The 25,021-nt window shown below is 57.8% G+C and overlaps 12 protein-coding genes across 12 annotated transcripts; 7 read left to right on the top strand and 5 right to left on the bottom strand.

Annotated features, from left to right (window-relative positions):
* Positions 1-158: 158 nt before the first annotated feature.
* CC84DRAFT_1146002 (alpha-ketoglutarate-dependent sulfonate dioxygenase) lies at positions 159-1,418 on the bottom strand (the record flags this gene model as incomplete). Its single annotated transcript, XM_018176536.1, has 3 exons — positions 1,346-1,418; positions 363-1,293; positions 159-310 (listed from the first exon to the last, which is right to left on the bottom strand). The coding sequence occupies exons 1-3, from the start codon at positions 1,409-1,411 to the stop codon at positions 159-161; spliced, it is 1,149 nt and encodes a 382-aa protein (XP_018036493.1). The 5' UTR covers positions 1,412-1,418.
* A 399-nt stretch (positions 1,419-1,817) lies between these two features.
* On the bottom strand, positions 1,818-4,988 carry CC84DRAFT_1164471 (Cullin-domain-containing protein). Its single transcript, XM_018178492.1, has 3 exons — positions 4,583-4,988; positions 2,385-4,455; positions 1,818-2,334 (listed from the first exon to the last, which is right to left on the bottom strand). The coding sequence occupies exons 1-3, from the start codon at positions 4,630-4,632 to the stop codon at positions 2,146-2,148; spliced, it is 2,310 nt and encodes a 769-aa protein (XP_018036494.1). The 5' UTR covers positions 4,633-4,988; the 3' UTR covers positions 1,818-2,145.
* Positions 4,989-5,392: 404 nt separating this feature from the next.
* CC84DRAFT_1164472 (uncharacterized protein) lies at positions 5,393-6,172 on the top strand. Its single transcript, XM_018178493.1, has one exon. The coding sequence runs from the start codon at positions 5,524-5,526 to the stop codon at positions 6,106-6,108; it is 585 nt and encodes a 194-aa protein (XP_018036495.1). The 5' UTR covers positions 5,393-5,523; the 3' UTR covers positions 6,109-6,172.
* Positions 6,173-6,773: 601 nt separating this feature from the next.
* CC84DRAFT_1164474 (uncharacterized protein) lies at positions 6,774-8,520 on the top strand. The gene is made up of 2 exons (XM_018178494.1): positions 6,774-7,688; positions 7,748-8,520. The coding sequence occupies exons 1-2, from the start codon at positions 7,037-7,039 to the stop codon at positions 8,185-8,187; spliced, it is 1,092 nt and encodes a 363-aa protein (XP_018036496.1). The 5' UTR covers positions 6,774-7,036; the 3' UTR covers positions 8,188-8,520.
* A 177-nt stretch (positions 8,521-8,697) lies between these two features.
* CC84DRAFT_750409 (uncharacterized protein) lies at positions 8,698-10,047 on the top strand. Its single transcript, XM_018187291.1, has 2 exons — positions 8,698-9,135; positions 9,184-10,047. The coding sequence occupies exons 1-2, from the start codon at positions 9,033-9,035 to the stop codon at positions 9,855-9,857; spliced, it is 777 nt and encodes a 258-aa protein (XP_018036497.1). The 5' UTR covers positions 8,698-9,032; the 3' UTR covers positions 9,858-10,047.
* Positions 10,048-10,237: 190 nt separating this feature from the next.
* On the bottom strand, positions 10,238-14,198 carry CC84DRAFT_1205724 (uncharacterized protein; the record flags this gene model as incomplete). The annotated part of the gene is made up of 4 exons (XM_018181994.1): positions 13,860-14,198; positions 11,841-13,758; positions 11,192-11,652; positions 10,238-10,855 (listed from the first exon to the last, which is right to left on the bottom strand). Exons 1-4 carry the CDS (start codon positions 14,172-14,174, stop codon positions 10,238-10,240), a joined length of 3,312 nt encoding a protein of 1,103 aa, XP_018036498.1. The 5' UTR covers positions 14,175-14,198.
* A 362-nt stretch (positions 14,199-14,560) lies between these two features.
* Positions 14,561-15,257, top strand: CC84DRAFT_750828 (uncharacterized protein). Its single transcript, XM_018187292.1, has one exon. It carries the CDS (start codon positions 14,731-14,733, stop codon positions 15,178-15,180), a length of 450 nt encoding a protein of 149 aa, XP_018036499.1. The 5' UTR covers positions 14,561-14,730; the 3' UTR covers positions 15,181-15,257.
* Positions 15,258-16,602: 1,345 nt separating this feature from the next.
* CC84DRAFT_750889 (uncharacterized protein) lies at positions 16,603-17,315 on the bottom strand. The gene has a single exon (XM_018187294.1). The coding sequence runs from the start codon at positions 17,199-17,201 to the stop codon at positions 16,809-16,811; it is 393 nt and encodes a 130-aa protein (XP_018036500.1). The 5' UTR covers positions 17,202-17,315; the 3' UTR covers positions 16,603-16,808.
* A 333-nt stretch (positions 17,316-17,648) lies between these two features.
* Positions 17,649-19,247, bottom strand: CC84DRAFT_750896 (uncharacterized protein). Its single transcript, XM_018187295.1, has 2 exons — positions 19,083-19,247; positions 17,649-18,889 (listed from the first exon to the last, which is right to left on the bottom strand). Exon 2 carries the CDS (start codon positions 18,880-18,882, stop codon positions 17,674-17,676), a length of 1,209 nt encoding a protein of 402 aa, XP_018036501.1. The 5' UTR covers positions 18,883-18,889; positions 19,083-19,247; the 3' UTR covers positions 17,649-17,673.
* Positions 19,063-19,999, top strand: CC84DRAFT_750882 (uncharacterized protein). Its single transcript, XM_018187293.1, has one exon. The coding sequence runs from the start codon at positions 19,420-19,422 to the stop codon at positions 19,912-19,914; it is 495 nt and encodes a 164-aa protein (XP_018036502.1). The 5' UTR covers positions 19,063-19,419; the 3' UTR covers positions 19,915-19,999.
* Positions 20,000-20,133: 134 nt separating this feature from the next.
* Positions 20,134-21,236, top strand: CC84DRAFT_1176191 (uncharacterized protein; the record flags this gene model as incomplete). The annotated part of the gene is made up of 2 exons (XM_018180204.1): positions 20,134-20,742; positions 20,895-21,236. The coding sequence occupies 2 exons, from the start codon at positions 20,134-20,136 to the stop codon at positions 21,234-21,236; spliced, it is 951 nt and encodes a 316-aa protein (XP_018036503.1).
* Positions 21,237-22,033: 797 nt separating this feature from the next.
* On the top strand, positions 22,034-22,786 carry CC84DRAFT_750942 (uncharacterized protein). The gene has a single exon (XM_018187296.1). The coding sequence runs from the start codon at positions 22,223-22,225 to the stop codon at positions 22,670-22,672; it is 450 nt and encodes a 149-aa protein (XP_018036504.1). The 5' UTR covers positions 22,034-22,222; the 3' UTR covers positions 22,673-22,786.
* Positions 22,787-25,021: the final 2,235 nt, after the last annotated feature.

Below are 25,021 nucleotides of genomic sequence, written 5' to 3' on the forward strand. Positions count from 1 at the left end.
CTGAAGTGTGTTTAAGCTTCTTGTGCAATGTTATTTATAGAACATATTGAGCGTTTCATTGTCTGACGCTGCTGTTTGTGAGTTGTGTATAGACGTTGCGCGGAGGGATTGCGAGAAAAGGAGGTCGTGCATCATTCCGAATAAATCATACTGTACCCCTAGCTTCCATTCACCTTATTCGCATCGCCAGGCCCTCCATCAGTACCATTGCCATTTGCATTCACGCCATTCCTGGTATCCTCACCCTCCTTCTCTTTCTTCAGCCTCTTCTCCCGCTCATCTCTGCTCTCACTGTTTGGATCCAAAAACGCTACACGCAGTCAGCCATGACCACTTCCACGTCAAGACCACACCCCACTTACGCTTCTCCCCAAATACCGTCGTCCGCACCCCTCTCCTCGTCCCAGCCTCATACCGCCCCGGGATAACCCTATGCACCGTGCACCGGTTATCCCACATCGCCACACTCCCAACCTCCCACTTCCACCTCACCAGCTGATCGTCCGCGGCGTGAATATGCCAATTCGCAAAATCCAATAGTTTATCACTTTCCACCCTTTTCAGCTCCGCAAAACCCGTCGTAAACCCCTCATTGACATTAAGCGCCTTGAGGCCGGTCACAGGATGCGTCCGCACCGCGGGGTGATGCGTGTCTATGGGGGGGCGGTTGGGCCCAACGCCCCACAGGTCAAGAATAGTGTCGTACTGGAGGCGCGACGTGTGCACTGCATGCAGGCCCTCAAACAGCTGTTGGTACGCCGGGCTCAGGGCGTCGAACAAGCCGTACTGCGAAACCCAGGCTGTGTCCCCGCCGACATCCGGGTGCGCCTCCATGCGCAGCAAGCTGTAGCTCGGCGGGTTGACTTCAAAGGAAGTGTCGGCGTGCCACCCAGCCTGCGGCCACGGCGTGTACGCCGCGTCCTGCCGCCAGTCGCTCGAGCTACCCTTGATGGTGACGTGCGCGCTGTTTTTCTGCGCGGGGTGTTTGTCTAGGATGCCGAAGTGACTGAAGAGCTTGACTTGGCCGGCGGTATCGAGGTCCTGGCCACGGAGGAAGACGACGCCTCGCTCGGCGACGAGGAGGGCGAGGTCGTCCAGTTGGTCGGGGGTCAGTTGAGATAGTTGCACGCCTGAGAGCAGGGTCCCGATGCCTTCAGTGAGGTCTGTGGCTGTGGCGACGGAGAGGAGGCGCGATTTGGCTGGGTCGGCGAAGTGTGCGCGGTCTTTTGGGGGTGTGATTTCCGAGCGGATGGGGTCGGTTGGGGTCCAGTTGCGGATTTTGGGGTTGAAGTTCTGGGGTGTTAGCTGTTTGAGGGGCGAAGGGGACTGAGATGCGTGGGCGTACAGGATGGAGGACGGTAGGATAGCCCGAGTCGGGAGAGATGTGCTTGTGGGCTTCGAGCGTCGCCATGGCCAATACACAAGATTGAAACTAGTGAGAAGGAAAAACGACACGAAGCGTAGATCTCATGGGGGCACAATATGCTCCATTCATATACCATGCCCTCCACCCTTAACTCCTCGGAGCTCAGCGTTCGCTGAGCGAGCAATGCGAGCACGACATCGGGAGGGGTTCGCGTTATCTACCGTCTGGAAAGTCGGATATATGCGTAGTGTGGTGGGAGACAACATTGCCATAGGGCATCTCTCGAACCGATGTCGAGATAGTGTGGGGTTGGTGGTGTTGCAACGCGTAGCTCAAAGCACGTCATGCCCACCTTTGAGAGCAGCCGTTACGGCGACGCGAAAGCACGATTGGATATGCCGATCCTGCGGTGAGATGGAATATGAAGTTTGGATTGCCAGGGTAGTACGATGGGACCACAGTGGGCGAGCAAAGTTAGGTATTATGGATAAATGAAGTTTGTCTCTACTTACTTCAAGGCTGGCTAAGCCACCTCGCTCACGACTCAACTCACATTTCCATTCTTCATCTATTGAGCCCTCTGGGCTCAAACGTCACATGCGAAGCCATAGCTCATCTAGCGCCCATCCGATGCCCGATACACACAAAGTGTCCTGTGAAAACGCCAAGTAGAGCAGCCCATAACGCGCAGAGATACCGGACCCGCAAAGCCATCTTGCCTCACCGGTCCTAACTGAGAAAACCATTACTCGCTAGAAAAAGACATACGATTGCGGGGACTAGGCAAGGTAGCCGAGCTCGTCGCCCTCCAGACGCTCCAGGTACTCCTTCTCGAGCAGGATGTCGATGCACTTCTTGATATCTGGGACGCGGGGCATGAAGCGGTTCTTGATCTGCGCAATCGTCTCCGAGACAAGCTGCTGGTGCTTCATCTTCTTGCGCGACTTCATGATACGCACGATGGCCGACTGGAAAAAGTTAGCAACGTGCATGTGAATGCGAAACAAGCTATGCGTACCTGCATGAGGAGCTTGCGGTCCTCCTCGATGGTCTTGTGCGTATCTTCAGCCTCCTGCTTCTGTTCGCCCTTGATCGCAATGTTGAAGTTCATCTTCGGCTTCTTTGTCTTGAAGCCCAGGTTCAGCGTATACGTGGTGCCCGATTCCGGCTTGGCGCCCTCCGGTGTGGCAGTGAGGACCTTCGCCTTGATGAAGATACCTATGCTGGGGTCAAGTGTCTGCTTGTCGAGCTTGGTGAGTTCGGCAATCTCGTCGTATGTGACCGTATCTGTGTCGTTGAAAGGCAGCAGAATGGCCATCTGGTACGTCGACACTTGGAATGTGGGAGCCATTTTGCCGCCAGCAACCTTGCAGTAGTTGGCTTTCATCTCGCCCTTTGATAGATGCCACAGCCATGTCAGCTTGCGGCCTTGGTGCTTGTTGTTGTAGAAGGTGGTAAAACGTTCATAAGTCTGCACAATAAGTTGAGGCGGTGTGAAAGTCGTGGTGGGCGCGCTCAAAGGCCAGAAACCAGTTCCAAGAATGTTGTAGCTGGCGTCGACGAACCCCTTGCGCTCTGGAGCTTCGTACGTCTGATCTAGCCAATCAGAATATGTGCCATTCAGGTCCTTGGAAATCTGCATGTCCTGGAACATGCGCTGCAGCTTGTTGGTGTATTCGAATCCACAGGCCTCCTTCAACTTCGAGATCATGGTGGTCTCTGCGTCGTCCGAGGCGGAGGTGCTCTGCACCAAACGCTTGGCAAGCATGCGCGAGTAGAACTTCTGGAACACATCCTTATCCTCAATGTATTTGAAGACAGTCATGACCTGAGACAAAAGCGCCTCCATGTTGTCCTCCTCCGACATCTTCGCGCTCGATTTCTTCAGCAAGGTATCTGTGTATTTTGCGAGAAGCTCAGGCGACTTGTTCGAGCCGGACTTGCAGATCTTGTTCCGGTTGACAAACTCGCGGCAGGCATTGTCCAGTGATCGAACGAATTCCGACTCGCCATTGAAGGCGCGGTTGACAAGATCCTGGTACTGAGTGTGGACCTCCAAAAGCGCATCAACGTACACCTTAGGTTCAATGCTGTCGCCCTCCACGGAGACCTTCTCTACGGCCGACAGACCGGCCTTCCTGACGTGGGTCTCGAAGCGCGTGCGCAGCGGGTCGAGGCCTTCCGGAATGCGGGCAAGCAGGTTGTACATGCGGCCAAGGTCTTCTTGTTTGTCGTGATCTAGCAAGACCTGGAACTCTTCTCGGAGAGCCTGGGAGTGCTTCGTAATGAGCGCCTCTTCGCACGTGCGCATCAGAGGGGACATAATCTCGGCGAGCAAGTACATGCTGACACGGTTTTTCTCCTCTTCCAGGCGGATCTCGGCCTTCTTCATGTATTCAACCACGCTGTTTTCCGCCAAGAACTGCTTGGACTCGTTGTCATAGTACTCTGCCGTCGACGCGAGGAATGGCTTTTCGAAGAACTCCTTGTACACGTCGAGCGTTGACTTGGAGCTGTCCTGCTCGTCCAGACCGAGGGACACGAACGAATCGACGACACGCTTGACCTGCATCTGATCAATAGTCTCGCCATTCCGCTGCTTCTCCACCAGCTTCAGCACAGAGCGCATGACCTGTTCTTGGGTGCCAGTGAACAGATCCTCCTTCCAGCGAACCAAATGCAGGGTGTAGATGTCGTAGATGTTCTTCTTTCCCTCATCCATCTCGCGCTTAACCCAGTGGCGGTTTAGGTACCTAAACAAGTGGTTGTTGTATTGGGCGGCAGTCGTGTAGCGGCCCCATTCCTTGATGTAGAAGGAGAGGAGGGCCTCATCGGTGTGCTCGTGCGACTTGTCCTGCACCACCTTAAGGTGAACCTTCAGGTACTCGATCAAGTGCTGGTATAGATCTTCTCCGAGGAGATGGGCCCCACCGCGGTTGTTGTGCGATGTGAAGGATGAACCGGCGACGGCTTTTTGGGCGGTACAGAAGTTGTGAATGGCGGTGTACAGGCCCATGTACGTCTTCATGTCCATGCCGTCTCGCAGGCTGTGCATAATCTTGTCTACACCGGCTTCGAGGTACGTCCATCTGCGGCGTATTAGCGAGTTGCCCGCAAAATGTGGTGTTGAGCGGACTCGGCGTGCAGATCACGCAAGCAGTATTCAAGGCCTGGGAACAGCGTGTGCGGACGAACAAATCAGACAGGGCTACTTACGTTGCTCGGACATCGTCCTTTGCAGGGACGGGCGGCATGGAGGATGCCATGTCGGTCTGCTGCGTCGCGTGCACTGTGGCACTTTTCGAGGGCGACTTCTTGCGCTTGAAGAGCGGTATTTTCGGGTTGGCCGGGGGCACGTGATAGAGAGCGGCGGGCGAGTCAAGGAGCGTGGGTGGGTGTGGCAGGTGTGCACTGGGGGAAATGCAGTTGCAGTTGCGTTGGGGCGGCGGGGAGAGGTGGCGCCGCGGTTGCTGTTGTAGAGGGCGGGTCGGGGTGCGGCGACGTGTTTGGTCTGCACGCACGGGTCACGGCCGTTACAGTCACGCGGAGGGCGTTGACTTGTCGAGGAACGGGAGAGAAGGCGGGTGAAGGTGCTTTGCCCGGCGACGGCGAGCTTTTGTGAATCACCGTCAGCCAGGCACCAGTAGACTGACCGAAGCTCAGATCTCTTGGCTCGCTGCAGCCTTAATGCCGTCAGCCACCGCACCCCGGACTCAACGTTCAACTCCAGCAATGCCCGCGCACACGCCTCATACCCTGAATCTGCAGCCCGTTTGCTCAGATCGAGCCCCGCGAAGAGCAAGCTCTGCGGCATTCACAGATGCACAGCCCACGGTTGGCCGTGGCAAGCGCGCACGTGTCACTGCACTGCGGACGCGAAAAGATGACCACCCACCTCGCGTCTTCTCGAATACTCGTGCGGCATGTGCTTTGTACCCGGAATTCGTCAGTATCAACAGCTGCACAAGTCTTAATGTATCTAGGCTATATGTTGCTCGCTCACACAATAGATGTTCTAATATTGATGTATCATGTAGCTATGACGTCGTTCGCATTCGCGCCATCGCCGGACCCTTGAAGTCCACCCCCGTTGTTACAGCACATTGGGAAACCACACTCAAACAATTCCCAGACCACAGAAATTCTTTGCATCAACAATGCCATCCCTCAACCTCACACCTCTCGCCTCCCTCCGCCTCTCTACCCACCTCATCCCCACCCACTCCAACATACCCAACACAGCACCCCACTCCCATCCCCTGTTCATCTACCACTCGGCCTATCCACCGTCCACCTCCGCCTCAACCTTAGAGTCACATTTGCCCTCCAACGGCCTCACCCCACAATGGCGTTACACCATGTACTCGACTACCCACTACCACAGCACGACCCACGAAGTCCTCTGCGTGTATCAGGGCCGCGCAAGATTGCTCTTCGGCGGCGAGCAGAATCCTGGCAAAGTTGAAGCTGAGGTGAAAGCTGGAGATGCGGTTGTGGTGCCAGCGGGTGTGGGACATCGCCTGCTAGAGGACTATGGAGATGGAGGGGGGTTCATGATGGTGGGGAGCTACCCTGAGGGATGCAATTGGGACATGTGTTATGGGAACGCTGAAGAAGGAGAGAAAGCAAAGGTTGTAGAGAAAGTTCCATGGCTGAAGAGGGACCCCTTGTACGGGGACGACGGGCCGACCCTTTGGGGTAAAGAGAAGCTGGAAGGAATCAAGGGCAAGAGTGAGCTGTGAGAGCTTCAAGATCCAAGATACCAACGTGTAATGCAACAAGATTTTGAATTGTAACAAAGGCCGCTCCTACCCTGACTGCCGGCCGCCGGGCACACAATCGCTCTTGCCATGTGTACCTTAGCGCGGCCATCAATGACAACTACCATCTCGTCATCTCTCGTCAACTCCATCGCCACACCAACAGCTCGTTCGCGTCCCTGCACCCACGTTTGTCCATTGCTATCCACGCTGGATGCCCTGCACTCATCGTATATCGCTAGTTACTTACCCAACTACCTTCAATCGCTTATGTCGAGGCCACATCGGGGAATCATGCTGAAAAGATACAAGATCGGACGAGGTCCAACGCTGACGAAACCTTCATCCATGGCCTGGCTGACATCGGCGGTGCAGTTGGTTGCCTCTGTTTCGAGACAGTTCCTCCAAAGATCTCTGCATCTACCGAACTCACTGGCCCCCAAGAGAAGTCTGTCAGGTTTCTTATGGACATCGAAGGATCTGTCACACCATACAACTCGCCTAGCGTACGCTCCGATGTGCCAGAGTCACTTTCCACTGCACGCTTCGACACCCTAGAGACACCAGCCAATACGTACCCTAAGTGCCAACGCAAAGTTCTCCACGCGTGCATGTATCGAAGGCGCAAAATGACCAGCCTCATCAAATCGATCACGGGGCACCTGGTGAAGCCTATCAACAAGTATCGCCAGAGGCCCCACAAACGAATGCGCAAAGTGCTGCGTGATGAGACACCAGGTGCGATGTTGTATCCGCGTGTCTAATTGTACCTTGGTGTGTCTTGCTAACGTGGGAAGGGACCTCTGATGGAATCAGAGCGCACAAGGACACTCCCAAACGATCTGACCGTGCTGCCCGAGCGGATACATCAGCGCAAATAGACGAATTAGCTACCCAGCTTTCCGCAACGATGATGGATGAACCAAACGGAAGCGGCTGTCAATGCTGCTGTGGTGATTGGGAGAGCGCACACGATCGCTGTAGGAACTGTTCCGCAAAGGGTCAGTGCGATTACGAAGAGCCTTGCCAGTGTGCCGGAATTCATAGCCCTGTTTGTTGTGCTTCCCCTCTACAGAAGCCTCTGAAGTCAGACAGAAGATGGAGCGACAATATGTGGCGCCCCTTCCCAGGTCCTCGCCTTGAGCGCTACGTCCTGAAAGACCAATACTCTGGGGATCGGCCCAGTCCGCCGCCGCGAGCACGTTCGCACTCGCCCCAGGATCCCAACGATTATCAGCCGTATCGGGATCGCGACTATGGCTACCGGCCCTGGAGCCGCCAATCGTCTCGGCCATCCGTCCAGGCTACTAAGTCTCCTCAGGTTAGCAGAAAGACCAGCATAGAAAAGCTTTTGGATAGTCTACATCTGTCGAAAGACCTCCCTCCCCCTCCAGAATCTCCTATCGTGGTCCCAATCTATAGGTTCAACTTCTCGTGGAGAGGCCGCAACCGTCCAGGGGAGAGTTCGCGCTGGAGTCGTTTTCCCTTTTCTCGTTCCAGGTCACCAGCCATCCAGGAAGTTGAGCTGTCAACTATGGGCGGCAACGACGAGTCAACTGACAGTGAGTTGGGCCACTGGCGCGCCACTATTGGACAAGTCTGCTAACGTCATGGTCCACAGCTGACCAGCCTCGTGACAGCGAATCTGCTGTTTCTTCCCAAGCCGTGCCTCCCCTAATACCTCCTACCATATCATATCCTTCAACCGGAATGCCGCCCACGGAAAGGATTGATTTACTATTGGCCGGAATCGAAAGTATCCAGGGTCAGCTGAACTTTCTGAGAGACCATGCGACCAGCCTTGGCCACCAGTTTGGCAACCCTGCCTGCGAGATCAATAACGTCGCCGATCGGATTAACAACGCTGCAGACCGGATTGACAACCTCACCCGCACATTCGGACCAACGGTTACACTCCCAGTACTCAATGACATACTAGAGCTTCCCCAGGAAGATGCTGGCCCTGCTGTTCGTTACGCAGAATGTCTGCCGAGCAGGACGAGGCCTGCTAGGACACCTTCTCCGGTACGAAACCACCGCGAGTCATTCTGCACTATTTAACATGATCAAGCTTACACCCGAGGAATCTGCTTCCAAGCTAACACCCGAGGACTCTGATATCCAGATCACACCCGAGGACCCGAAGAGTCCTCGAAAAAGCGGCGAATCTAAGCGCCCGCCAACCGTTCGGTATGGTTCGTGGTTCGACGAAACACATCAACCATATGGCCCCTAGCGCCAGGCTTGCAGTGGACGATTCATGTGTTCGTCCTTCTTTCGTACTGAGATTTGCGTTTCGGAGTTGGTGGTATCTTTGCCTGTGCATAGAGAAGTTGCTACTTCTGGTCAGATAAGCCGAATAGCGTAAGGGAATTCTCCCTTTGAAAGCCCGCTTGATAGGTATCATATGCGCATTCTTTCAGCTCTCTGTTTCTTCTCTCTCACTCACTATTTATGAGCATGACTCTTGATCTTGCCCCATCGGTTACTCCTTTTTGGTCTTTTTGGTCATCTACCCTACCTCTTCATCTCCATCAAGTCGCAAATATCCTCACCATGGCGCAAATTGCTCATATTCTTATCGCCGACTTCAGCAGACCAAAAGTAACATACCTGATTGTTGCGAGTCGCGCACAACAGTATGGCGTGAGTGGTTCTCGTCATTCCTCATGGTCCGACACTGACGTAGGGCAATTGCAGGAGCTCATAGCCATCGCGCGTCGAATCTGCGAGCGTCCAGCCGACGAATATAAGGCCTATGTTCATTTCAATCAGGCGCATGTGATGCACGGGCGGCGGAGGGCGAGTGGGACAATGGGTGTTACTTCGGACCGGAGTTTTGCGGGGCTCGGGACTTGGTGGTGTTTGTACACTTCGAGCGGTGGTCGCTCACTGAGAAACTTGATATGTCAAAGAGTCACTTGTGTCTTGGTGAAGAGATGCATATGAGCGCGGAGGAGAAAGAAATGGCAAGGCTAAGGAATATGGGCGACGAAAAGGCAAGGGCTGGTTCGTTCCGGATATGCGCTTATTGTGCGATAAGCTAACGTCCTGAAGAGGCGGCGTGTCACGGAAGAGGAAGACAGGAACGAATTCGTTCCGGAAGGACGTCTCGACACCTCGAAATTCCCCTGGCCGATCACCTACCCATCACAAATTCCACCAACAGAACTCGTTACAGAGCAAGTCATCACAGTCGATGCCTACGCCACCAGAACCCACCACTTGGACCTCATCGTTGGCCGCGCAAAACTTATACCTCATGCCTTGAGACTAGACACAAACATAACGCCTACACATACATCCCTTCAAGATACGGCAAGGTGCCCAATCGCATGGGTGAAATACAGATACCGAACGACGAAGTGGAGTGCCTACCGGAGTTTGATGGGAATACAAAGCAAAAGCGCTCGGCCAAGATGATAGCTGCGCTAAAGAAGCACCACGCTGACGGTGCTGACTCCGACTTCACGATCATCGACACATACACCGGGAGCAGCTTGCTGGACTGGGATATCATCATTGGCTATGCGCGGCCAGGAATTTGTGTTGATCCGGAGGTGAGACCCCTTGTGCGTGCCAGTCTTACCAACGATGATAAGATCACGCTGTATATGCCGGCGGGGTGTGGAGTCGATAGGAATAGGGTTGATGGGGAGCTGCTGGTGGCTATCAGGGACATAAAGGTGTGGAAGGAGTTCGATGCACCCATAGAGTCTAGGCGGAGGTAACTGGTCAAGGAGGCCTTGGTGAGGAAGAAGGAGGAGAAATTGGGTGAGAGTTGTTGCAGGGTGAGTAAGGAACTGCGAACGGCGGGGGGCAGGGAGGACGGTGCTGCTGGAGTGGTGGATGTGTAATTTTGGCATGAGCCAAGGGTGTTTGTTATGGATATGCTGGTTTTGCGGCGGCCGGGGGTTCTTTTATTATTTATGGGAAATATGGCGAAGGGGAGCACGGGGAATTTGATAATAGGTTTGAGGGCACTGCTCACTTCTCTTTACTCCAGTCGACTTGTCTTCTCTCATTTGCACTTCGCCGCCGTTAGCTCAGCTTTCACCTGCTCGATTACCTTCTTTTGCGTGGTGTCTCACATGGACGAGCCAAGGTTGTATCAGCAGAACTGAATTGGTACCCTGACCGCGCAAACAAAGTCTTCTTCCGCTCGACGTCTACTCCTTTTCCCAGTAGCCGCGCCGTCTCTGGCGTCTCCTCCGCACAAATACCTCGTCAACCAGATTGCATCAAGATAGTCGAAGACAATCAGAACACGGTGCCGCGCAACATGCACGCGCCTCCACCCGACACTCTGTCCCCATCTCCATCTCCATCTCCGCCCCTGAGACCTCACCCACGCGCGGGGAAACGGCATGCAGCCTCCACACACCACATCCCGGGCGCTCCCACGGCGACAAGCACGCCCACAGTTACGGTCCGCGACTTCCTCACTGCCCGGCACGCCTTCACGCTCCCCGCCTCGCACGCCTACGTGGCGACCTACGACGCCGCGTGCGCGCATGCGTGTCGCAGTTTGTTCCGGAACCCGAGGGCGTTTGGCGTGCACTTCCACGTGAGCGTTGACGATGTCTGTGGAGAGGGGAAGGAATGGGAGCGGGGCGTGTGGGGGGAGGACTGGGGGGCGGCGCTTGGCGGGATGGAAGATTACGAGGAGGATCAGGGGGGAAATACGACGCTGTGGGCGCATTTTGAGAGGAGGCTGGGGGTCGGGGTTCTGGGGCAGGTGGAGGGGATTGGGGAGGGGAAGGGGGAGGGGGAGGTGGGGATGACTACGGGAAAGAAGAGGAAGAGAGGAGGCGAGGGTCCGGTGCCGAGAACCAGGGCGAGGAGGAGAGGTGGGCGGACGGACGTTGTGGGGTCGCCCCGAGAGGTGAGTTTCTGCCCTGGATCCCGTGGCAGAGACAGCAGAGGGGCCATGGATGATGCCGGCAAGTGCATGTGCTGACGGACCACCGTGCAGGCGCAAGGGGAGATGCGGGCGCCGTGGACGGCGGTCAGGCATCCGCACGCTTACTCCCACGCTGGCCCTACCCCTCTACCCATCCCTCACACGGCCACAAAGGCTGCGGAGCAGGAACCGCATGTCTTTCCCCAAATACGGCGTCTGGTGGAAGAGAGTCCGCTGTTTGAGCCGGACCCGGAGCTGGACGGGCAGGTAAAGCGGGAGTTTTCGGCGGGCATCTTTGAAGACGATGGAGATGGGGTTGGGGAATGGGATTGGGAGGACGAGCGGGGGTGTGGGCGGGTTGCTGAAGTTTCTGATGGCTGGGAAGTATCGTGAGCGTGAGTTCGGACTGGGAGGGGGAGTTGGAGTTAGCGGTGCCGTGGTATGCGGTAATGGTGTGCAGTTATGAGCTGGAGAGTTGGGGAGTCGGGTTTTGGATTGGCGAACTTTGCTGGAATTATGTAGCGTGCTGTAGCACAGTCCTGCGGGACAGCAGCGGCTCTCACCCCGCCGCTCAAAGATTTGCCAGGCCGATGTAAGGTCGATTGTGCTGCCGTGTGCAAGTACTGCATTTGTGTATGGTGCAATGACGCGCCGTCACCCCATGGGCGACAGCGGCCCAAACTTCTCTCGTAATATACATGTCCCAACGCCGTGGAAATAAGCCCATGCTGCATACCCACCCCCACTCTATCATACATATACATCGCACACACCACACCACACTCATCCTTCCCTCGATGAAGCCTCTAACTAGGCACCCCCTCATACTCCCAACCCCCAACCGTCCGCCTCCGCCGGCCCCTCTTATCCTCCAGCCGATTACTCGCACACTTGACGAAAAACGTCAGCGCCGCGCACACAAAGATGATGACGGCTGCGACCGTCGGGACGACGACGATTCGCGCCTTGTCTATGTCGCTGGGCGGGCGGTAGGGACACGTTCCGTTCGGCGTGGCGACCCAGCAATCGGCGATGTCCATGCTGTTGAGGTTGAGCAGGATTGAATCTCCTCCGCTTGGGGATGAAGACGGGGAAGGGGAAGAGCGCACAGCGGATAAAAGATGCGCGTTCTCCAGCGGCGTGTGTGGGACGCTGAACGTCGCCGGCTCTGCGCACGCATCTTCCGCGCCGTCGTACGTCGCGGTTCTTGAACTCACGCTCCAGCTGTACGGCTGCGACGGGTCCTGACACGCGACCCGCAGCGGAGCACTGCAGTCCACGACGTGCCACTGCCCGGGGTACGCGCCGGAGGTGTACGCGGCGGCGCAGCGGTTCCCCGTTGCACCACTGCTGTTCGGATCCGTGGCATTGAGCGGCTCGCCTGGGGCCCAGGACCAGAGGTAGGAGTGTGTGAAGGCGGCGTAGGGGAGGGGGTTCGTAGCTGCGGTCGTGTTGTCGGAGGTGAGGGAGTGGTTGAGGAAGGGGGAGAGGCCGCAGACGGTGAGGTTCGCTATCTCCGGCAGTGGGGTTGTGAGATTCGGGTTTGAGGGGACGGAGAAGGAGGACGGGACTGTGGTGAGGGCGAAGGAGGAGTTCGTTTGAGAGTTTATTGACGTCTGGGCTGCGTCGAAGAGGCAGCCGGAGGTTACGTTCCCTGTGGAAGAGAGGGAGACGTGTTGTTGGAAGGAGAGCGTGGAGGCGGGGAAGATGGTGTCGGCGTCAAGGGCCTGGTTGTAGGCGGCCATTTGGGGGTCGATGGTGCCGAAGATGGCGAGGAGGCGGAAGTACTGGTGGAACTGGACGTAGGCTTCCGTCGGCCATCCGTCGGCCGTAGAAGGGTCATTGGTGTTGGCGTTGTTTACCGTGTAGTAGCCCTCTAAGGGCATGTTATCCTCACCTACACCGGTCCAAGATTGACTTAGGTGTGCGCGGTCGCTGGCTAGTTTCGAAGGCCTATACAGTTCCTCGGAGAGGTTCCCGTTCATGACATCGCTGAGGAGATGACCTGCCCCTGGAAGCTGATCGGCAGAGGGTTGTTGAGCAGGCTCATCTGGGTGTTCCCAAGATGCAGCAGCATGGATGTTGAGAAGCAAATATGTGAACGAGGCATCAGTCGTGGTTGATGTCGCGTCGAGAAAGTCATTGAAAATGCCAGTAAGGTAGCCGAGCGTTATTGTGGAGGTGCAATTGTAGCTGCCCAGCTGGAAAATGATTCCGCCGGGAGCTTGGTCTGGGGCAGCAACTGGAGTGGACGAAGTAGCTGCCGCGCTAGACGAACCCGCACTTGAGGATCCTGATGATGATGCTGATGCAGATGCGGATGAGGACACTGAGGAGGGGATGCTCGACGTGATGGATCTAGGACCCAATCTAGAAAATGCATCCTGGCGTTTTGGGAATCCTACCGAAGTAACAGTCGCAGTCACCCCAGCACTCGTGGGACTCAAACTACTCGACGCTGTGAACGTCGGCACAGGCACCGTGGAAGACGAGCTTCCTGCTGCAAAGGCCGGTGGAATCTCAGCAGGACACAGACTCCACTCGCCCCGTGACGCGTCCCAGTACGTGTCTACCATGAACCTCCGCAGCCCAACCGCGAGCAAGTTCGAGAAGCATCTCTGGAACGATGTGTCCTCGTAAAGACCGTTGCTGAAGCAGGCTGCTCTGAGGGATACCAGGGGGGCAGTGTGGAAGTTGATTGGAACTAGGAGTCCGACATCACGCTGGGTCTGTTGATTGTTAGAATATAGTCTACATGTTTACTCGTATAGTCGGAGCGATTCTAATCTCCATAGCTGCATAGAATTGCGGCCGACTACACCATGCCCACGTTGTAGTGGCACAGCAGTCCATCCGAGCCACATCCTATCTCTTGACATTGCGGGTCTTCTTCTCTCCTATGCAACATGTTGGACGTGACGGACGCCGACTGATTGGTTGTTGGATTGGTTACTGCTGTGCCACCAAACACCCCCTGAGCATCGTGACGCAATCGTGTGCCAGCACCAACGAGCACGCGGACGAGGCCACAAAACCCAAGGATAGAAGGCTCAGCGCGTGGTGTACGTACCCGAAACGCCTCGTCCCAAGGCTGCACCATCGTATCCTGCGCGCTCGGATCCGGGACATAGAGCGAGCCCGCCATGTCTCCGCGCTCACCCACCACGACTCACCTCACCGCTCGGCGACGGCGACATGCAAAGAAAGCGAACGCGAGAAGCCGCAACTGTAATGAAGAGACAAGGTTTGCGTGACTGCAGTAGCCCGTAGGGTGCGGCAGGGCCCTCTGCCGACGGGCGACGTCGAACGAAGGCGTGCTGGTGAGGCTGCTCGCCTAACGGCGTTTGATCGGCGTTGGCGCAGGGATGCCTCGGCGCAACTGCCAGATGGGGCACGTGACATGTCGCCGTGCACTGGGGTCGTGATTCAGGCTGGAGGAGCCCCTGCATCCGCCAACGGATGCGACTCCGTGCTCACGGACGGTTTCCACGCGCCTGGGAGCAGCGCGCGAAAGGTTTGCCAGATGCTCCTTCAGAGATATTTATGGAGCCGTGTCTCAGGTGGCTTGCAGCTGCCACGCGAGCGACCCTCGTCCTGGTGGGCGCTCACCGATGGCTGCGTGCGTCTGACGTCCTGACTTGAACGTCGCAGGGCAACGACACGCCGGCCGAGCACGGTATCCGCCGTGGTCCAGACTGTGCATGCCTCCCAAGCTCTCTTCCCCGCAGCCACCCCTCGCCTTACGTGCACGCATATCGACGAGCAACCCCGGCACGACGCGCGTGCGAACAGCTGGCGGAGACAGAGCCATGGGTCGCGAGCCCGCGGCAAGGGAACGCTCAACGGCCGTGGGCATCTGTGTCACTGTCCCTGCGTGCCATTCCCGCACGCACGGCGGCAAACCCGTGTACGCATTCCCAGAGACGGAAACATCAGCGCCGACGGCATGCAATCCGCTCAGAAGGCATTTACCCGGTCAGCATCTTGCTCCAACGTGCGACGAACACACGCCGTTGTCCCAGGCCACGAGGCGAGACACGGAGGCAGACGTCCACCGTCCAGGGCCTATTGGGTTTGCCAGGCTCGGAGCGGTGACGGCTCTGCAGGCGGCGACGTGTCGACGCAGAGTCATCTTTGCCGTCATGGTTTGACACAGGGAATGGCAGGGGAAGCACAGTAGGGCCTCGTGTGAGATCCTGCGCCTTGCCGACTTTGCACAATGCTCGACGAGTCTGCCCAACGAGGCAAGACTCGAGGCCCCGACAAGCGGAGGCTTGGCTGGCGACATGCGCCCTTCGCGCGCTGCACATGCCTATCGCCTCGCGTGCCGTACGCAACGCACCTCCCACTGGGCCAGGCGTGCATCCTCACGACGTCCGCGTCCCGACAGCGAGATGTCAGGAGCAGGCGCGCTCAGGCCGGCACTTGGCTAACCTCCCGCGCCGCCACGGCCTCTCGCAGCGTGCACCCTCCAACGGCTTTCTCCAGCCCCCAAACCATGGCCTAACGCCCAGCGGCGTACACCTTACTCGATTCCTTTGCGACTCGACGCCGTTCACCACTCACGCCGCGCCCCTGAGTGTTCGCTCAGCACTAGGCCCGCCCGCCAAGCGCTGACGCTGGACACAATCCGCCCACGAAGCGACGAAACGATCTACCGTAGGCGAGAGGCTGGCAAGCGCGAGCGCGGCGCGGGCAATAGCGCAGCCTCGCGGCCAAAAGTCGCACCCTGAATCGAGTCGCGCCGCAGCATCCCAGCAGTCCGTCCTTTGCTCGTGCCCGTCCTCGCTCGCTCACCCCCAAAGCAGCGGGCCCCAAGCCCAGAGCGGCAGTCTTGTGCTAGCGCCCTCAGAATTCCACCAGCCCTGTCGGGAGGAGCTGGAGGCCCGGGGCTCTGCGGAATCGTTACCACGCAGCGCAGGCCAGCCAGGCATGCCAACGTCCATGCCATGCATGCACGCGGCGCGTGCAATAACGGCCGCGCTGCACGGACGCCGCTTGCCACGTTTTTGCGGCGGCTGGCTGTGCGAGGCTCGTGTCGTGCTCAATTTGCGACTCCGTCCGTATAGGGCCGTGGCACCGCCGTTGAACGAGATGAAGATGCACTGAGGGGCACGCGGAGCGGGGACGAGGGCGAGGGCGAGGGCGAGGGCCCCTGACTAAGCAGCCTCGCATTCGCATTGTGCTGCCCCCGTTGCAGCGCGTCACATGACCGTGTCCTGCAGCGCAGTACAGTACAGCACAGCACACAGTGAAGGTCACGGCACGGCCCTCTCCATGCTCGAGCGCCGTCCTACGCAACACACCACTATGTGCTGCGCTCCGCGGGCCCTCCCCAAATGCGCCGTCGCCACGCCGCGCCCCTAGAAGCCTGTCAAGCCAGCGGAGCTGCGAGTCTCTCTTCTAGGCCACAACCTCGTGCGTCCCAAGGGCTGGCCTCGCTCTAGTCCTGTCGCGACTACACGGCGCACGCCGAGTACGAAGTGTCGACTATCAGCCTCCCAAACGCGCCTAGCGCCCCGTCCCAAAGCGGTAGACTACGCTTCCGCCCAGCATCCACCGCGCGCCGCGCACAAGGCGCTCGCTGCCTTCCTCGTCGCGGGCTTGAACGCAGCCCAGATCCATAGTTCCATCAGCACCACCGCTGCCTCCACCGAGCGGTGGAGAAGACGTCTACGCATGTGTCGTGCAAGCACGCGCACCGGCACAGCTGCCGGAAGCGTGGTGCCCAGCCCTCCCGCGCGTGTCCTGACACTGCGGCCCTGCCCTAGTCGAGCGTTCAGTCCTGCGCTGAATCTTGCGTGCAGCACGCTGGACCGGAACGCGAGCCCGAGGCCACAGGTGCGCTGCGTGACAGAACCCGCCGTGGGAGAGGGAGGCAGCGCTCGCTAGCCGCCGCAAACGAGGCTCGTGGAGGCGTGCTGCGCTCGTGACGCCCGGTCCCAGAGGTTCCAGCGCAACCAACGCCCTGGATCAGGCCAGACATGGTCTCACAAGCAGATGGGACATGTGTACATGACTTGGATAGTGTGCGAACAGCGCGGCTTGTGCCGCGTGGGTATATATTAACTTTCTCCGCGAGCTCCTCGGAGCAGACGGCCGTGTATGCAATGCAGACGAAATGGTGCGACATCGACAAGAACTGAACAGAACAGAAGAGAACAGTATACATGACATGCTAGGTGCAGGCGCGCGAGCCCGGGGTGAGGCGGGCAGGGCAGCCTAGATGAACAACACCCCGACTCGACTCAACTCCGTAGTGTAGACCCTGGCGTGCACAGGCGTATGTGCCCCTCAGTGAACGCCTGATGACAAGTGGAAAACGCGCCTCGCTTTGCCTCCGCACGCAACGAACAACAACGACTGCAAAGATGGGTAAGCAGTAACGGGGGAATAGCGAATGAGTAGTAGCAAAGCAGAAGAGAAAAGCAGAATTTCCGCCCAAACGGTCCTTTTTCCTGATGGTAATTTACATGACGGGGGTATCTTGTCGGACCAAAATGGAGTTCCTCGCCTCGGAGCCTTGCAACGAGACATGATGAGAGGTGGACTCGTGCGCAGTGAACATGGGCGTAGACATTACAATGAGAACTAGGATTTGCGTATAAACATGAAGTGAGAATAGCGACGTGAGTAGCGGCCGATCACATCACCAGGGATCGAAGGTCCATGCGGCTGTCCTGCGGCTTGTCCTTGGGCGAAACAGGCGCGCTGCGTGTTTCAGTTGGCTGTGCCGTGCGAGTGAACGGCGACGGGAGATGTCTTGAGGACGGGCTCGTATTCCTGGGGGACGGCAGCGGTACCCGGCCTGGTTCCGCCAGAGTGGCGAAAGGTGGCAGTGGTCGTTGCTCCGCGGGTGCTGAGTATGGTAGCGAGTGGTGGTGAACCAGCTGGTGCGCAGGCTGTGTGAGCAGCTGCGGTCGTTCGGCCCTGTACGATTGCTTCGAGATTGCTTCTCTGAAAGGGGTCGTAGTCCTGTTCTCGGCACCGGACAGAGGCGGGAGCTGCATGGAGCCACGTCGGTAATCGTACGATGTGTGGTCATCGTCCTCGTTCGCAAAGCCCATGTGAGGGAGGTATCGGGTGCACGAATTTCTGCGCTCTTCCCGGCTGCCGACCAAAGGAGCAAGTGTGAGATCCAGAGGAGAGGCTGCACCACGGGGTGAGCGCGACTCTGAGCCGGTGTCCGTGATCAGTGAAGGCGCACCATCTGCGGAGACGATTGAGTAACCCGAAGGCGACGGCATGGGTGTCTCAATCCCACGCCCCCGCGATGCATGTGAGTTGTACGGCTGGAGTTGTAGTGGTGCTGGCCGCGGGCCGGCGTAAGGTTCGAAACCCTGAGGCTGTGGAAGCTTGAGTGCATGAGGAGAATGAGTCTGAGGGTTGAGCGAGGTCCGCCGCGAAGACGAGTAAGACAGACGATGCGCTTCATCGTCGTGGTGAGATTGATGTGCTACTGCGGGGTAGTGGTATGCGGTTTGCGGATGGTGCATTTGCGGGTGGGAGGGCTGGTCACGCTCAGGGTTGCGCTTTCTGCGGTTCTGTCCACCATTCCACCAGTTCTTAACGGCGTTATCACTACGGCCTTGTAGTCTTCGAGCAATCTCGGCCCATCTCTTGCCCATGTCGGCAACCAGCTTCTCGATCAGTTCGCCCTCTTCCTGGGAGATGGGTTCGTGGTTTAGCGAAGGCTTAAGATTTTGATGATATCTTTCTCGGCACTGCTTTGGCGACCGTGTGGTGATTTCCTGTGATATCCGAACCCAGTTGTGCGGGCCATTTCGGGTCACGAGTTCGATGAGATAGCGGTCCTCGTGTTGCGACCAAGGGCCGCGACGGTGAGCAACCATATTGAAACTACCCGGGTCAGTCGATGTTCGCATTCACGTTTGGCTCTTCGTAGCGAGTACATCGGCGAGCATGATATTGAAAGAGGGAGAAATGTTTTATAGGGCCAAGTAGGGATGGAGAGGGGATTTCAGCCTTGAGGAGTAGGGATCCGAGGAAGAGTGGTGGATGGGGATGTAAGCCGGAGAAAGAGAATGCATACCTGAGTTGACGAGTGTTGGGTGGTAGATTGTACCGTGGCGCGGATTTGTGGATGAGAACCAGTGGTAGCGGGCCAAACGGACGGCAGCGGGTTCCTGAAGAGTATATACTCAACGGTGGGCAGCCAGCGCAGTGACCAGGGATAGCGGGGGCCAAGACAGTGAGGAGTGGATGACTTAGTCGGAAGAGTTGGTGCGGGAGACTTCTTGTTTTGAACGATGCGGCTAAGGTGATGGTGGGAGGGCTCAGAAGAGGGAAGGGGGCGTCATGCAGCGCTGAGGAGTGTCTAGCTTAAGAGTGCTTTTGGCGCAGGCGCTGAGTGGGCGATCTGGAGATAGATGAGGCCTTGGTGGGAAACGGGTGCGTATGCTTGCGATGAGCAGCGCGATGACCCGCAACTAATGTATCTGCTGCCCTCTGGCTCCGCGCTGGTGCACAGGCGTCCCAGCTTGTTCCCAGTCCGGTGGACCAGATCGCTGGAATCTGTGCTCTGCCCTTGTAGCACATCGTGGCATGGCTTTTTGGCGCGCGCTGGGCCGCTTCTGCACGGGAGAAAAAGAAAGCCTCGCTCGCAAACGCTGCTTTTCCGGCTCAGGTCAATTGCTTCCCCTGCAACGCTTGCTCGACTATCCCGGCGTGACCCACTCTCTCTCGCGCACCCTGGTCGCCCCCCAGTAGGGTTAGGGTGCCGGGGTAGCCCTGGCGGGTTGGCCGTCGCGCAGGCCCATGGTGGGTATGGCGGTGCCCATCAGATGTGCCGATTCAGGACATCAGTCACGGCGCTGGCACACCAATATCCCCACCTCGGCGGCTTGTTCCCCATGTCTATGTAAAACCAAACACGCCCGCACCAAGCGCTTCAGCCAGCCGCTGTGAACGACAGGCGCCAGGGTCCAGGGCCGCTTGGTGGCATACCATTCATCTTACGGGTGCTGGCGCACCCAGCATCGGCGCAAAGTCGCCGTCTGGCAGCGGTGTGTTTATTGAACATGACCATTGCGAATGCGAACCGATGAAATGGATGGTGGAGGGAGGCCAGGTCGCGCGGGACCATGGATAGGGCCTGCTGCAAGCGGTCGGGAATGTGCATCTCCGTGGGAGCCTCTGTCCAGGCCCCGCGCCCGATGCTCGTCGCTGGTGGACTGCGATTACCTGGACGTACACGATGGTGCAGTAGTCTACACGCGGCGGGCCTCTGCGGGCCCCAGATTCGGGAGCCAGATGACGGCCAGATGTTGGAGCCTCAGGTCACGGTGGCGGTCAGTGCGGGCCACAGGCGTGCGGTCGTGGCAGCGGAGCAGTGCAAGAGGCAGCAGTTTCAGCATAAACATGTGCCTGCGCTGCGCGCGACGCACGTTGCAACCGCGTCACCACTGCGTTCGTTGCTGGCCGCTGGGGTTCGACAGGGCCGTGGGCGATCAAACGGTGCTGAGGCTGGTGGGCGGACCGAGCGCCAGATAGCGATCACCAGCGGCCCATGGACAGGGAGGGCAGAGGTCGGCGAGGTGAAGGCTTGGCGGCCTCTGCGGGCTCGCCCAGCCCGGTCGCCGGACTGGGTCGCGCGCAGGCCAGCGGCGACAGCGCGCGCTGCGCTGCCAGCAGACGAGCAGCATCTGCGCCGGAGCTGCGCTCAGCTGTCGTCGTCGTCGGCGAGGTCGCCGGTTCGAGACAGCCGTTGATGCCTTGGCTGGCACCGATCGGGCGGGCGGCGGGCGAGGGCGGGAGTGGTTTGCGTCCGCACAGTCGGATGCTGTGCAGGCCAGGCTCGCCAGCAGCCGTGCCCAATCAGCAGGCGCGACGCGAACACAAATAGCTGGCCGCTAGCCTCCGCACCGTGTGGCGTGCGGCTGCCGCTTTGGGCCACGACAAGACGCCCGTTTGGCAAGCAGCCCAGCCACACGTCCCCTCTGGCCTCCACGCTGGCCACTGGCCTCGCCCCCGCTGCGCGGCTGAGGCTGCGTCGCAACATGCTCTTGACAGTCGGATTCACGTCGCCCACACCCACGCCTCGCCCTCACCCTCGCCCTCGCCCGTCCAGCTCAGCGCGGCTGCCCGAGGCGGGCCCCAGAGGCGAAGCCCGACCTGCTCGACTGCTGCCCGCCAGCTGCACCAGCGTCTGCGTGAAGCATCTTGCCAGGCCGCGACGGACAATTGACGGCCAATGGCGCCCGCTGTCCTCGTATCTCAACACCTGCCTGGGCCCCGTGCCCACCTGATTCCCATGTGCGCGCTGCAAAAATAGCCCTCCAACCGTCTCACGCCCGCAGCCCTCCCCTGGCCGCTTCCCCACGCCTGCGCTCTCGCCGGGGCAGCTCCAGGCCAGACTCTTCAGCCTGAATGTGTGCCTCGTGTCAAGCAGCTCCGTGTTGCTTGCTGTGCTGTGCAGTGCAGTGCAGCGCACGCAGCCCGCGCCTGTCGTTCGCCCATTCACCGCGCGCTGCCGTTTCGAGCTCGAGTCCCGGCCCTCTGGCAAGACGCGCCACGGCTTTCGTCAAAGTTGCCCAAAGCAGGCCAAGCGTCCCGGGCTGCTGGGGAAAGCGTTGAACCGCTGCCGCCTGTTGGTGGGCGGGCCCGACTCGCCGTGCTCCAAACAGCCCGTCGGATCCCACCTCCAGGGGCCTTTCGTTTGCAAAGTTCCGCCAAACTCCCCCAAACCAGTCCTGTGCATGCACCACGCTGCTGCCGGCAGTCGCCTCGTGCCTACAGCGGTGCTCTGGATCCCTTGGTGACGACGCGTCTCCCCAGTCCCCCGCAGCGTCCATGCCGCTTCAGGAGCGGGCACACGTCGCGCCTCTCGCAAAGGGCAGCAGCGCCGGCACGATGCGATGCGACGGGACTGTCGAGTGCAATGTGCACTGTCAGCGCCTCGTGCACCATCTCTTACGGTTAAATCCCAGAGCGGCAGCCGCCAGAACAAAAAGCGCCCCAGGGCACTGTTCCTGACAGCTCCCTTGCGGGCGAGATTGGTGGGGGGTTCGTGCCGCTCACGACACACAACTTGTCATTTCCATCAGTCACCGTTTTTCCCCCGCCGCGACGTTTGGCTGCAGCAAGCCAAATCCACTGCATCCTCTTGCGCACGTTGGTTTTGGGCCGGTGTCAGCTGAGACGATATAATGACAGGACACAAAGCACCTGTCCATGCGCCGTTCCCCGTCGTCGGGACTAACGGCTGTTCCAGCGATCCACATGTGGCTGCTGTCGTGCCCGCCCGCATGTCTGAGCATCGTTCAGCCCACCGGCCTCAAGATTGTCTGCCAGATGCCCCATGCATGGCAGGAGCCCGAAAATGGTGCTCGTCCCCGTGCTGTGCGACAATTATTCGACATTTGGATGGTGCACGCCCGAAGATCCTCGGAGTCGCACAAACACCCTTCCATGATCCTTGGGAGTTCCCGCGCATGCACCAGAGTGATCAAAGGCCTCACGATACAGCAGAGCAAAGCGCGGGCTCGGTTTCGGATCCCATCCACTGTCAGGCCACCAGAAATAGGTTTGCGGCAACAAAGTTTTTCCGCAAGGATATGCCCTCATGTTAATCCCCGGTTTGATGAAGATGTGCAAGAGGGTGTTTTGAATTTCGTAGCTTAACAAATGGTAGAAGGCTTCCTTGGTATGCCTCTGAAACTTGAGACGAAGCCGGAATGGCTCCGGTCGAGTGTAACGAAAACGGCTGCAGTCGTTGACGCAGCTGTCGTGGCTGCCGTACTAGACGCTGTACGTCCAAAGCAGGTATGGCAGGTCGGCGACGTTGGAGCCCCTACACGATCTACATGACCAGGATCAATTTTTTCCCGTCTCAAGACACGCCGATGTATAATGTCGAGTGTGCCAAGCCAAACGACGAGGGCAAGCGAGGTTTATTCACGGAGCGTCGACAAGAGTCACGAGGAGAGAAACAACATCTCTCATCCTTCGACATGGGTTTTCCGAGCCATGGAACATCCCGAATGCACAGAGACGCCAGGCCTCCGCGCACCCGACTAGGAGGTTGTACATACGTACATGTAACTAGGGCGTCACGGATTGCCTGCGCCAAAAACAAAAAGTGCCTGGAGCAGAGGGCACAGGGGATCCCGGCTTCGATCGACGTCGATTCAGATTACCGAGCGCATCCCGCATCATCCCGATCCAATGGCGCCCCCAATTAGCCCCTTCTCACCTACCCGCCAAAGTCCCGCGGCACAAACCTTTCTCCCCGTATGCAAGGTCTGTAATTTCCGCTGCTGCATTTGGCAGTCGTTAGCTAGTGGCTGGCTTGCATTTGCTGGATTCCTTTGCCTCACAAACAGTACGATGGCATCCTTATAACAGCGGAATATACAGGCGCGATGGCTCGATTGCGCAGTGGGCCGTTACGTGCTCACCGCGGGGTGCGCAATACACAGTTTTTGAACCTCCTCACTAGCAGCCTAGTCGCTGAGAGTTGCCATGGAACCGTCAACGACCGGTCGTTTCCGTGGCCGTTACAGAAAGCCTAGCTGCCTTAGCGTCTTTTTCGTGACCTGTAGTATTGAGTTAAATCAAAGTTTACGCAAGATACAGCACCCTGGCCGTTAGATCTGAATCACGCGAATCACCCTTGTCAGCCCCACACCCAAATGCGAACGCGATGATGCCTCTTATTTCCCTCAAGCAACGGGAAGCAGAACGTCACGCGCCCTATTCGACGAACTAACAGGATGTCCCAAGGTTTCCCCGACCCGGTGAAGTATCTGCTGTGCGATCTTCAATAATGGACGGCGAGATCTACTTTCCCATATCCCCATTGCGCCTACTCCTCATCGCGATTCTGTCGATGCTGCACAAGTCGCTGATTCGATCGATCTTCCGGAACAGCTGTGCCGGATGATCGTCTGCACATCCTCAGATTGGGTAGATCTTCCCAACCGTGCCGAGACAAGCGCCGTTTTGGTCCAACGCCAAGACGTAAAACATCGTGTAGTGAGCAGGCGCAACTCAACCTCGCCGACATCACCCAATTAGTGACGATACTATCGAATTTCACTCACTGTTCTGGATTCAATAACGCGCACTAGGCGTAGAATCTCCCTCGGTATCTCCCACTCGAATCCAGATAGATCTCCTTCCGCAGTGGGGAATCGTCGATTCAGCTTACGGACACTACTCCATAGTCTGTCCGAACGGCGTATCCGTTGCGGAACCTGGAACCCTTTACACAAAGCGGACCGCTTTGACAAATACCTCAATCGCAACATCAGGTGTACCTCCTTGACCAGGAGTCAACATTACACAGGCGGTGATACTTCCACGGGTCACTTCGCCGGTCATGATGTACAGCCATTGTACATTCTCCACACATTTTCCGAGGAAGAGGTGTGTCGTATTTCACCGGACTCTGCATCTCTGCATCACGAAATCTGCGTCTCCCGCATTTCCACTCACCGCTTCATTCGCGGACTTGCGGGGCCCAACGTCATATCTTGAGGTAAGAATCGAAGAGTACCAAGAGTACCACCGGGTCAAAGTCACCCAATGTCCATCACTCTGAATTATGCCACTGGACTTGCAAGGGATGCCTGACGTACATACCCTAGAACATGTCAAACACTCTGCGACTCTTGTTCCAGGCTGCACGCTATTGAACAGAGAAAGCTTTCCGTTAACAGTGCAAGTGTAGAGATTAACACGATGACAATCGACTGAGATGGCCAGTCATTATGCGAGAAGACAGACTATCACTTTGATATGCTCCAGTCTTGGTGCATCGCAATTACCTCCTTGTCAGGGTCTCCAACCTGGACATCCGCGGCGATCGCCATGCCCTACTCGTGTCCTCAGGGTGGGGAAATCCGTTGTTGCTAGCCGGACACCAGTAGGTGCCATGTCTGCAGCATATCCCCCCTCCTTTAGCGCTACCTTTTGAATCAGGAGGCATCATCCCAACGTTCACAACGACTCGACACCGCGCCACGCGAA

Source organism: Paraphaeosphaeria sporulosa, assembly GCF_001642045.1.
Source record: "Paraphaeosphaeria sporulosa strain AP3s5-JAC2a unplaced genomic scaffold CC84scaffold_5, whole genome shotgun sequence".
Classification (NCBI taxonomy): domain Eukaryota; kingdom Fungi; phylum Ascomycota; class Dothideomycetes; order Pleosporales; family Didymosphaeriaceae; genus Paraphaeosphaeria; species Paraphaeosphaeria sporulosa.

Bases quoted from the DNA above. Each gene is read 5' to 3' on its own strand.
- CC84DRAFT_1164471 (XM_018178492.1), bottom strand. From the start codon at position 4,632: ATGGCATCCTCCATGCCGCCCGTCCCTGCAAAGGACGATGTCCGAGCA. The intron at 4,456-4,582 runs GTAAGTAGCCCT...AATACGCCGCAG, and splicing joins AAGGACGATGTCCGAGCAAC to ATGGACGTACCTCGAAGCCG. The intron at 2,335-2,384 runs GTACGCATAGCT...AACTTTTTCCAG, and splicing joins ACCGCAAGCTCCTCATGCAG to TCGGCCATCGTGCGTATCAT.
- CC84DRAFT_1164472 (XM_018178493.1), top strand. From the start codon at position 5,524: ATGCCATCCCTCAACCTCACACCTCTCGCCTCCCTCCGCCTCTCTACC.
- CC84DRAFT_1164474 (XM_018178494.1), top strand. From the start codon at position 7,037: ATGATGGATGAACCAAACGGAAGCGGCTGTCAATGCTGCTGTGGTGAT. The intron at 7,689-7,747 runs GTGAGTTGGGCC...CATGGTCCACAG, and splicing joins CAACGACGAGTCAACTGACA to CTGACCAGCCTCGTGACAGC.
- CC84DRAFT_750409 (XM_018187291.1), top strand. From the start codon at position 9,033: ATGTCAAAGAGTCACTTGTGTCTTGGTGAAGAGATGCATATGAGCGCG. The intron at 9,136-9,183 runs GTTCGTTCCGGA...AACGTCCTGAAG, and splicing joins CGACGAAAAGGCAAGGGCTG to AGGCGGCGTGTCACGGAAGA.
- CC84DRAFT_750828 (XM_018187292.1), top strand. From the start codon at position 14,731: ATGCCTCCCAAGCTCTCTTCCCCGCAGCCACCCCTCGCCTTACGTGCA.
- CC84DRAFT_750889 (XM_018187294.1), bottom strand. From the start codon at position 17,201: ATGTATACTGTTCTCTTCTGTTCTGTTCAGTTCTTGTCGATGTCGCAC.
- CC84DRAFT_750896 (XM_018187295.1), bottom strand. From the start codon at position 18,882: ATGGTTGCTCACCGTCGCGGCCCTTGGTCGCAACACGAGGACCGCTAT.
- CC84DRAFT_750882 (XM_018187293.1), top strand. From the start codon at position 19,420: ATGAGGCCTTGGTGGGAAACGGGTGCGTATGCTTGCGATGAGCAGCGC.
- CC84DRAFT_750942 (XM_018187296.1), top strand. From the start codon at position 22,223: ATGCGCCGTTCCCCGTCGTCGGGACTAACGGCTGTTCCAGCGATCCAC.